Source organism: Eschrichtius robustus, chromosome 1, assembly GCF_028021215.1.
Source record: "Eschrichtius robustus isolate mEscRob2 chromosome 1, mEscRob2.pri, whole genome shotgun sequence".
Classification (NCBI taxonomy): domain Eukaryota; kingdom Metazoa; phylum Chordata; class Mammalia; order Artiodactyla; family Eschrichtiidae; genus Eschrichtius; species Eschrichtius robustus.
The window spans coordinates 37,687,487-37,699,001 of NC_090824.1; the positions used below are offsets into that span (position 1 = coordinate 37,687,487).

General features: G+C 37.9%; 1 protein-coding gene across 3 annotated transcripts in view; it reads right to left on the reverse strand.

The window, feature by feature from the left end:
* Positions 1-5,641, reverse strand: part of SYNE2 (spectrin repeat containing nuclear envelope protein 2) — a 273,887-nt gene extending 268,246 nt beyond the window's left edge. For all 3 annotated transcript variants that reach the window (XM_068544299.1, XM_068544308.1, XM_068544289.1), the window contains exon 1: positions 5,563-5,641. In XM_068544299.1, coding sequence (XP_068400400.1) covers positions 5,563-5,641 — 79 coding nt within the window. The remainder of the gene's footprint in view (positions 1-5,562) is intronic.
* Positions 5,642-11,515: the final 5,874 nt, after the last annotated feature.

An 11,515-nucleotide genomic window follows, 5' to 3' on the forward strand; every position in this document is an offset into this window, starting at 1 on the left:
TCCTATTGAGTCTTCCACCTTAATGGTTTCTTATCTGTCCCATACTTTCCTACTCACTGCTGTAACTCGAATCCATGCCAACATTACCCAATACCCAGATATTTGCAACGCTTTCTAATCAGTTTCTCCAATTTCACTTTCTCACCCCTTTCAAGTCTTCCTATACCTCAAACCCAGACTAATCTCCTAAGGCACAACTCTGACCATGGACCCTGTCCTCTCATTCTTAAGACCCAATAGCTACCTGCTGCCTAAAAGCAAAATCCCCAAACTTCTTGGGCTTGAATTCAACTCCCTCAAGGATCTTCATCTCAGAAATACTACTGAAGGGATTCCTCCTTTGGTCTCAAATTAAATGGAATGGCAAAGAAAGTCCCTTCCAACTTGAAAACTCTGTGGTATTATCCAGCTTTACCCTTTACTGCTTCCATAATCTATCTGCCCGATACATCAAAGAAATGTTCTCTGAACATACCTTTTCCACCTGAAGAGCTTAGCAGAGATGTTATTTCAGACAAAATATGTAGTTATTATTCTCTTAGGATAAAAGGGAAGGAAGCACCTATTATTTTGCCAGGTAAGAAATCCAATAGAAAGATGTAAAGAAATTCTATAATGGAAACCTCAGTAAAGCAAATAATTTTTAAAAGCAACCATTTATTTATCATTTTAATAGCTTAAACTTTCATATCCATAATTTATTTAAAATGTGGACCATCCATGGTAGTACAAAATGCACTAAACTAAAATAAATTCCAGTTTTTACATTAATCTGCTCAAATTGTTCAAATTCACCAATGTCATTTCTTTTTCCTCCCTAAAATCCAACCATTTCAATGTTACTATCCTCACTAGACTAAGAGATCACAAATATCTCTCTACAAAAAGTGCCCTTGGGGCTTCCCTGGTGGCGCAGTGGTTGAGAGTCTGCCTGCCAGTGCAGGGGACACGGGTTTGAGCCCTGGTCTGGGAGGATCCCACATGCCGCGGGGCAGCTGGGCCCGTGAGCCACAACTACTGAGCCTGAGCGTCTGGAGCCTGTGCTCCCCAACAAGAGAGGCCGCGATAGTGAGAGGCCCGCGCACCGCGATGAAGAGTGGCCCCCGCTTGCCACAACTGGAGAAGGCCCTCGCGCAGAAACGAAGACCCAATGCAGCCATAAATTAATTAATTAATTAATTTAAAAGAAAAAAAGTGCCCTTAAAAATCCCTTCATAAAGACATTTTCTCAAAGATCACACAAATGATGAACAATAAATGATGTTCATTGTCCTGCTCTATGAATTTCAGCAAAGCACTGCCTGATTCCTTAGGTCTGATGCCTTGTTGGCCTTGCGCACATAATATACCTGTTTTCATAGCATAGCAACAATGATTCACCACATTTCAATGCAGACATTTTAATCTTTTCTTGAGCGTATTATTCTCAGTCAAGGTATGGCCATAATTGCCTCATCTTATATAAGTTTTTGGCTAAAATAAAATAGGCATTATTAGTTAAATAGGCCTCTTTCTTCCTTTTAAAAAGGTTCTGAAATGAGGAGAAAAAACCTTTCTTATGAGCGGTCATCCTGAGCCTTTCATATGACATAAAATCTCTTTACTCATATTACTCCAAGGATCACTAAGCACATGTGAATTCTGTGAAATACAAGTCTCCTTACATGGTGTACAAAGCCAAATGCTTTTAAGACCATTGCCAACAGCCTGCAGTTCGGTAGTTGCTAATGTTCATAATATTGTCTATCAATGTTTTTGTCTACATAGCTAATAACCGTGCAATGAAACCAAAGTTACCTTCAGAAATACATACAAGTTCCTTCTTTCTTTCCTTCCTTCCTCCCTCCCTCCTTTCTTTCTTTCTCTCTTTCTTTCAACAACTCAGGCCGAAAGAATCATTACAAATCTGCTGATAACAATATAGAACTTAACTTTGGGAAATCCATTCATTTCACGGTTAAGCCTTCATTCTACAGTCATGGGAACTCCTCAGTTGAGAGTACTTGGCTAATGTGAGCAGCCCTTGCCCAGTGTAAAGCTGACTATAGTATAGTATTGGTTTTCCACCTCTCCCCCCTATAGAGTAATGCATCCAGCAGCATATGCCTCTAAAGAGACCATGAAGGAAAATCATTCACACCGGCAGCACATGTATATCACATTTCCATTGCCAAGCAGCCCATACTCATCTCCTACTGTAGAGCAGATGGTATAACCTAGTATAATTCAAAACATGCTCATGCTATAAGAAAACACTAATTTCTCAGTAATTTGCTAATTATTTTGAGCTACTTGTGAACCCGAGATTAATGTTACTTGAAAATGCCCATCCATATTCAGGATGTGAAAGATTGCTATAAAAATTAAAAATTAAAAAAATAAAAGTTTGCTATGGATTAACTAGGATAAAGCTAAGATTTATGTGCACTTTCCAGAGAAAGTTGTTCGGGAAATTCCCTCTTTCAAATTGTTCTTTGAACTATGCCGGAGTGGCTGTGGTGCAGTGGAAAGAAAACTATCCTCCAGGTCAAAACTGAGCTCTGCTGCTCACTAACTGTGTGACTCTGGGAGAGTAATTCCATCTTTGTGAGCCACAGCTTCCTCCTCTGTATCTTGAAGATAAAAATATCTACCTTACAGTACGGTTGTAAGGATCAAATGAGGTAATGTACGTAAGGGTGCTGTGTAAGCTAGAGCATGCTACATGAAACTCTACAGTGGGGAAGAAAACATTTTTAAATATAACACCTATAATACTATTATAAGTGCTAAAATAGGTACTCTGGGAGAACAGAGGAGAGAGTGTGAATCGCAGCCAGAGAAAGAGTGGGGCTCATGGAGAGGGCCGAGCCTGGCTAAGTTTGGGATGAACAGGGATAGAGGAGGACTAGATGAGCTGGACTCTTCCAGTGGAAAGAGGAGACAGGAGAGCTGCAGGGGAAACCACCTGAACAAAAGCACACAAGCAGGAGAGCATGGCCCCTCAAGGAGCCATGGGGCTGGAGCACAGGGTGCTTGTGGGAGATGAGGGCAGAGAGGAAGGTGAGCAGCAGATAGGAAGTGCCTGTGAGCCACACCAAGAAGTCTAGACTGTATCCCATGTGTGATGGGAAGCCACTGAACAGAAATGTCAAAACTGAAAACCAGACATCTGGTTTACCATTTTTTCCTATCCACCATGCAATATCTACTCTAGCTGTGTGCTCCTGGACAAGAAATCCTTTGGGACAAAGACTTTAACTGTAATATCTACAAAGAAATTACGATGCATTTATTGAGCTCCTACTCTGTGTCAGGCAGGCATGGTGCTAAGCCCTTTGCATGCATTATGGTTCATCTTCAAAGCACAGGTGCAATATAGGCATTATCACCCATATTCTAAATATGAGGAAACCGAGACAAAAAAGATAAAGTCTCTTATCCAAGTTCAAGGAACTGGTAAGTGGCAGAGCCAGCATGAGAAATTAGATTTACCTGGAAGTTTGCACTTTTTGACTGCTTTCAGCCAACTCCACCACCACCACTGCCTCTGGTAACCACAAATCTGATCTTTTTCTGTGAGTTTCTATGTTGGGTTGGTTGGTTGTTTTTGAAGTATTATTGACCTACAACACTATATTAGTTCCTGTTACATAACACAGTGTTTAAATATTTCTATACATTTCAAAAGGATCACCATAATAAGTCTAGTTACAGTCTGTTACAAGATAAATAAGTACTAGGGGTGTAATGTACACATGATAAATATAATTAACACTGTTCTATTTTATATATGAAAGTTGTCAAGAGTAAATCCTAAGAGTTCTCATCATATGGAAAAAATTTTTTTTCTATTTCTTTAATTTTGTAACTATTTGAGATGATGGATGTTCACTGCACTTATTGTGATAACCAGTTCATGATGTCTGTAAGTCAAGTCATTATGCTGTACACCTTAGACTTATACAGTGCTGTATGCCAATTATATCTCAATAAAACTGGAAGAAAAAATTAAATAAATGCATACATACATACATACATATCAGGATCAACTGATTCAGGAAAAAAGGAAGGGAGGGAGGGAGGGAGAGAGAGAGAGAAAGAGAGAAAGGAAGGGAAGGGAAGGGAAGGGAAGGGAAGGGAAGGAAAGGAAAGGAAAGGAAAGGAAAGGAAAGGAAAGGAAAGGAAAGGAAAGGAAAGGAAAGGAAAAGGAAAGGAAAGGAAAGGAAAGGAGGAAGGAAGGAAGAAAGAAAGAAATTAGATTTACCGACCATTTATTGATGCGCTATCTTCCTGATACACTTTAGGGCACATGAATTACTACTCATATGCAACCAAAACTTGAGAGAAAAATAAGAACATTGGGTTTTTTCCAATAAATGAAAATTTGATTCAAACTACTTATGATGAGTATATGACACCGCAAAAATGCACTTACTGAGAATTTTTTAAATTCTTACCTCAAGTACTATCCCTCAAAGTATGTTTCTTGAGTCTATACAAATTACATGATATTTATTTTTAAAAGCCACTGACCCCAAAGTCAAGAAGCTAATCATTCAAAACCATGTTTAATTAAAAAGAGATATCAGAAAGAAAGTCTTTCGGGGATCTTTATCATACATGACACAAATAAATATAATGCACAGCATGGTGACTATAGTTAATAATGTTGTGCTGCATATTTGAAAGTTGCTAAGAGAGTAGATCTTAAAAGTCCAAAAAAGTCCTCATCACAAGAAAAAGAAATTCTGTAACTATATATGGTGACAGATGTTCATTAGACTTATTGTGATCACTTCACAACCTACACAAATATTGAATTGTTATATTGTACACCTGAAACTAATATAATGTTGTATGTCTATTATACTTCAATTCTTTTAATAATAAATTAAAAATAAAAAAATTAGTGACTCAAAAGCTATGGCTTCTAAATAACACTCTAAGAATGTTACATAATACTGTCAATAATCTTTCAAGTACTTTAAAATACATAGTGACATAAATATTTTCAAAGACTTGCCATAGCCTTATTTCTTCTACACTAGCTGACTTTACTCAGCTCCAAGATATGCAACAGAGGTGTAAAGTCTAGTGGCTAAGGAATTTTCAAAGTACATAACAAATATCGCCAAGAAACATTAAAAAAAATACGGACAGTACTTATTTGCATAAAGGCACACGTAATTCATGGGACTGAAAGTTCACTCACTTTTAATATTACTACTATTCCTTTTTATTAGGGCAATATAAGGATGTACATTTAAAAGAGGCCATACAAAAAGATGTAAAATAAGTGCAAACAATGCCAAGCAAATTATGGTTAACTATTTAATTTTCATTGCAAATAAAACACATGCACTCAGATTGAGAAACCGAAATACCAAGTTCCTTCCAGGTATTCCTTACTTTCCTAAGTAGCTGAGATAGCAATAAAGATATTGAAGTATACTGAAAGATTCTACAATTGGAAAAATACAGATACATGTCTATATTTTACCATAAGAGAGACAGAAAGCAATACAATTTGTGAATAAATGAGAGTGAGGTTCCCACATTTACCACACCCAATCTTAATACCTTGCAATGAAAAATGGAGATCATCGATGCCCAAGGAAACCTGTTCGTCTTCGGTGGGAAGCACAGGACTAGATGCCATCCTTTGACTCAATGGAGATTATATCATGTTCATCTCAGTTAAAGAAGTGAACTAAAAATAGAAGGGATAAATGCTCATTAGTAACTCTGCAGCTCTGCATTTCCAGTAAACATGCATTGCCAGAAATCAACAGCAACCAGAAACTGCCCTCCAAAAGAATCACAGCTTTCTAGTGAGTGTTGCTTAGTTCATATGGAACAAAGTGACTACGCCTTCTTTTTTGAATCATAATCAAGATTTTGCCCTATGACCTATTCAGTCCCCTTAGAGTTGCAGGCAGAACTCCACAAGAGCTAGCACTGCAGATTCTATAATAGCGGTGAAAAGGAAAGCTACGCAATTATATTTTATAATTTGTCCAGAGGATGTAAAGCTGACACGAACTGATATCTTAGGTATTTGTGTGTATTATATTATTAGCCTCAACATACAAGGATTTTCTTTAAAGCTTTTCATTTAACTTAGTTCCTTTTCTGCTCCATGATTGTTGCCATTTACTGGAAACAATAAGAACTGGGTCTGCATAGTTTGCAAAGTGAAACTAAAAAAACTATATCAAAAAGAATGTTTTCATGGGTTATCTATGATATTGAATTATTTTCCTAAGCCCTTATTTTTCCACCTACACATTTCTTTCTCTACCCCCACTTTGACTCTTAAGGAATCCTTCCAGTAAGAGTAATTCTTACTGAGCAACTCTTTAAAAGTACTGCTTCGTGTATGTGTACGCCACTATTAGTATTCTGGGGGCTGAGAATAAATCATTGACTTCTCCCATACAGATGATGACTTCCTTAGCAAAATAAACTTAACCAAGTACATAAAAACATAAAACGTATCAGGGGACGGATAGAGGAATGGATAAATGTACAGACACGTGATCAACAAAGTACAGCAAAACGATAATGGCAGAATCTGTGTGTTGAATATGTGTGTTCACTGTTAAATCCTTTAACTTTGCTGTATATTAGAAATTCTTCATAATAAAATGTTGGGGGGGAGAGACAGAAAAATAAATAAACTGGAGGCCAAGAACTAGATACAATCAGTCATATCCAATAGACCACTTAAAAAAATGCAAAGAACAAAAATCATTAAACATCTAATGCTAGAGCCAGACTTCGAAAATCTTTCAATCCTGTCTTCCCACTCTGTTTATCATCCAAAACTCCTTTATCATCTCTCCCATGGATCACTGTTGTTAAAGGTTTTACCTACCAAATAAACTATGTTTATTAATTAATATGTTTATCAATTAATAATTAATTTGTTTTATCCTCTGAAGTAAAATGAATCAGAGCCTGCCTGAGGTAACATTGTTCCTATACAGAGTTTACACAATTCTAATCAAAATAAAAAGCTTCTTGTTCGTTCAATGAGCCTGTGCAGCCTGCTGATTGATAAAGGTACAAATGTCCTCAGTTGTTGGTGTACTAAAGACCTCCACGACCCATTCCCATGCTGAGAGCTCCTGAACTCAAAGTGAAGGCAAAGCGCTTCTTCATGATGACGGGGAGAAAAACTGAATTCCAGAATTAATTTCCTAATGGCACCCACTATTCCATGCCCGGGCTATTAAATAAAAGGATAATAACGATAGTAGCAAACGCTTATATAGCACTTACTATATACAGGTACTGTTCTAAGCATGAGTTAGGTATTGTAATTATCCCATATTTGAAAAGACAAAACTGAGATGCACAAATGTCATATACCATTGTCTAAGGACACATAGCTAATAAATGATGGAGCTAAGACTTGAACCCAGGTGGTTTTGGTTTCAAGAGTCCATGCTCGGGACTTCCCTGGTGGCGCAGTGGTTAAGAATCTGCCTGCCAATGCATGGAACTCGGGTCCGAGCCCTGGTCTGGGAAGATCCCACATACCGCAGAGCAACTAAGCCCATGCGCCACAATTACTGAGCCTGCACTCTAGAGCCCGTGAGCCACAACTACTGAGCCTGTGTGCCACAACTACTAAAGCCCGCGCACCTAGAGCCCACGCTCCGCAACAAGAGAAGCCACTGCAATGAGAAACCCATGCACCTCAACGAAAACCCAAGGCCTCCAATAAATAAATACATTAATTTAAAAAAAAAAAAAGAGTCCATGCTCTTAGCCAATACAGGTTGGTACCTCATAGAGCCAGCTAGAGCTAGCTAAAACTTAGCCAGATTTTATTAATTCCTTCTTTTACTCATTTACTCAGCAAGCATTTATATATGCTATATGCTGCTCTCAAGGAATTCAATCTTCTGAGAATGACAGATAAACACATATTGAGTGAAATCTTCTAAGAAACGTATGTAGAAGGTGTTATGGAAGCAAAGGAGAAGGCATGTCCTATCGCTTGAATCTGGAGATAGATGTGATTAGAGGAGTGTACTTTATATAAAACAGCATCTCCCTCCAAATAGTCCTGGTAAGCATTATTCGGGTAATGCCTTGAATTTAATAAAAATGTCTCTGAGGGCCACTCATTGCCATTCAATATTAAATAAATATAAGTTATCAAATGTAGGGGAAAGAACTTAAAATAAAAACAGAATAATATGCAACAAATTGATAACCAGAGAATCAAGAAATGTTCCTGGACTAGACTGGCATGTGGAATCCACTATATTCTATATTAAAGTTGTAGAAAAAAAATTAGTATTTGTAAAAAAAAAAAAAAAAAAAAAGTCTAGACCTTAAAATAACATGTGTCTCAGAGGTTTCTGTTTTTAACAGTGAACATTTATTAACAAACAGGTCAGTAATATATATTTTTTTATTTACTGAAGAATTTCCTAGAGCTTCTAAAAAATGTAAATCAAAAGTAAAACCAGGGAATTCCCTGGTGGTCTAGCAGTTAAGACTCCGGGCTTTCACTGCCAAGGGCCCAGGTTTGATCCATGGTCTGGGAACTAAGATCCCGCAAGCTGTGCGGTGCAGCCAAAAAACTAAAAAAAAAAAAAAAAAAAAGTAAAACCAAGCTATGAAGACTGAATCAATTGCAAGTGTTGGATTATTGATCCCAATACTGTCTTAGCACAATTATTTATCAAAACACGCTACAGAGGTCATGAGGATCTGACTGAAGACAACGTATGATGACATTTCCAACATAATTGTTTTTGGTGAGAAACAGTTGACATCTCCAGAGAGGAATTTACTTGCTAAATAGGGCTCATGAAAAACTGGAACACAGTAGAGAAGACAAGCTTTGAGAGACTTCTCAGGACCTTAACTGAGAAGCTAGAAAGAATATGAGCAAGGAAGGCATAAAGAGTAATGAGGCTTGGCCAGGTGCTCAATGAGTCACTCGCAAGGGTCTATCAACCAAAATCCTGAGGGCCATCCTATCATTTGCCTTCCGACTCCCCTGTGGGGAGCACGAGGGCTGCCTGCTCAGGTGGAATCACAGCACAGACAAGCCCTTCTTCCCAGGTGGTCCGCATCACCTTACTTTTCCTTTTCAAATAAAAATTACATACAATTATGTAACATCAGGGTTCAGAATGAAAATAATAGATCATCTTCAGACATACGAAAGATTAGGTAAAGAATTAATGTAGTGGCATTAAAGATTCGAAGATCAAGTAGAATCATGTGGGACTATGTTTTTAAAATCCATGTAAATTGGGCTTCCCTGGTGGCGCAGCGGTTGAGAATCCGCCTGCCAATGCAGGGGACACGGGTTCGAGCCCTGGTCTGGGAAGATCCCACATGCCGCGGAGCGGCTGGGCCCGTGAGCCACAATTGCTGAGCCTGCGCGTCTGGAGCCTGTGCTCCGCAACAAGAGAGGCCGCGATAGCGAGAGGCCCGCGCACCGCGATGAAGAGTGGCGGGGCCACCCCCGCTTGCCACAACTGGAGAAGGCCCTCGCACAGAAACGAAGACCCAACACAGCCATAAATAAAATAAATTAAAAAAAAAAAAAAAAGATGGCTAGCAGGACATCAGAGCCGTTTAAAAAAAAAAAAATCCATGTAAATTAATACACATGCTGTTATAAATGGCATAAGCTATTTTGATACGACTGTGGTTTGCTTATGCAATACATCTTAATATGCGTCTGGTTTCTCTAAAACCTCAAAACACTAGGATATTTCCCTTTTAAAAGAAATCTTGGCATATACTTTGGATTATTATGATTAGAATTTTTACAACTCAAAAGTGAAATTTGAATAGAGATCATTTCTAATGAATGGATTTTTTAGTGATTTTTATTTTCTTCCTTTTGCTTATCTGCATTTTTTAAATTTCAAATGATGAATGCCTATTTCTGCTGCAATAAGAAAAACATTTTTGCTTTTATTTTGGTGAAATGACAACAAATGGGGAATAAGGTATTATTTAGTTCAGGGTCAGTTCTCCAATCCATATGCTATGGAAACTGTATATCTATAGCTATATAATGAGAAAAATACTCTCTTGACACAAATAAAATATTAGAAAACTTCTCTGGGTTTGTCAGAAATTTCTAGAAAGGACTCCTAAAAGCCTTTTCAGTAGCTCAAGAGGTCTCACTTTCTCATTAGTAGATAGTTTGTTAATGAGCCCTGCTTGCTGTTCTAACAGCACTGAAAAAAGCACTGTCAATGGGGAGAAAGGGACTTCTATGTCACCTTCAAAATTTGATCGGAAGGTGTATGTACCATAGCAGGACGTGTTAAAACACATTTAGGTAGTTCTTTAACAGAGTGGTTTAAATGTTACCATTTTCCCTGGTGTAAAGTCCCTGTTTTTTCTTCTGTTCTTCAGCTGTACCAGGTTATTTACGGTCGACCTAGGAATTCTAAAGGATCTCCCTTTTGTCTGTTAGGTTATAGAGCTTGTCCTCGCAACTGACAGTTGTTAACTCTGATCTGCCTCCAAGCTCACAGAAGAAAGCTGGTGACACACTTGCCATAATAAGCTTCTCCATCTTTTTCCCATTAACTTTTCCTAACTCTGTTATTACTTACCTTTTCATCATCATTTGACCAGAAGCAATTGGTGTAAATTCCCAGATCAATTGATTTTTAAGATCCACTCTTCTATCTCCTTTTAGGCAATTTATTTTTCTAATAATCACCACAAAATGCCAGAACAATCAATCCTAACTATTCACCACACTTTTGGAACACAAACACGTAGCAATTCTCTGGATATGACATTGCTGCACTTGCTACCTCACAACAAAGCAGTGTCACTCCCCAGCCAATTCCAACTGTACTGATAAACCACCCACTTCAACCATGACAACAGCATTCTAAGTAAATGTAACCACTTCCCTAAAAGAGCTTTCTGTTGGCCTTGACCAAGTCCCAAATGCTCTGAACTGCAGGGTCCACTACTATAGAAAGGGATTACATATCTTATAAGGATTTCAGTGAAGCACATGAAACTAAAAACTACAGTAGCAACGAACATTTATTGCGTGCTTACTATAGCAGATGTACTACAGTATATAAATTGTATTTACTATAATCTGTGAAATGAATTTATCAGGATTATCCCATTTCTTAATCAGCAGTAAAAATTAAAAGCTAATCACAATATTAAAACGTAGAGTAAAAAAACTTAAGGATAAAAACGTCCAAAGCCACAAAACTGGATGTGTTAATAGATCAGCACAACTCTAGAAAGCATGCACTCAGGAAGTAATTATTTTTAATTTTCATCAGCTCATTTTAACCTAGAAATTCTGCCCTTGCACCCCACACTCCAATTTTTAAAGCTCATAATACCCCCAGCAAAAGTTCCCTGCCTTCATTACTACCATGTCACCAGTCTCCCAAAAAACCTAGAGAGATCTTTAAGTTACAAGTACTGGCAATGGTTTGGGGGCTTTTCCCCATATATATCTCTTCATTCCTTTTGCCATCACCTCTGCCCGTGACCCCATTAC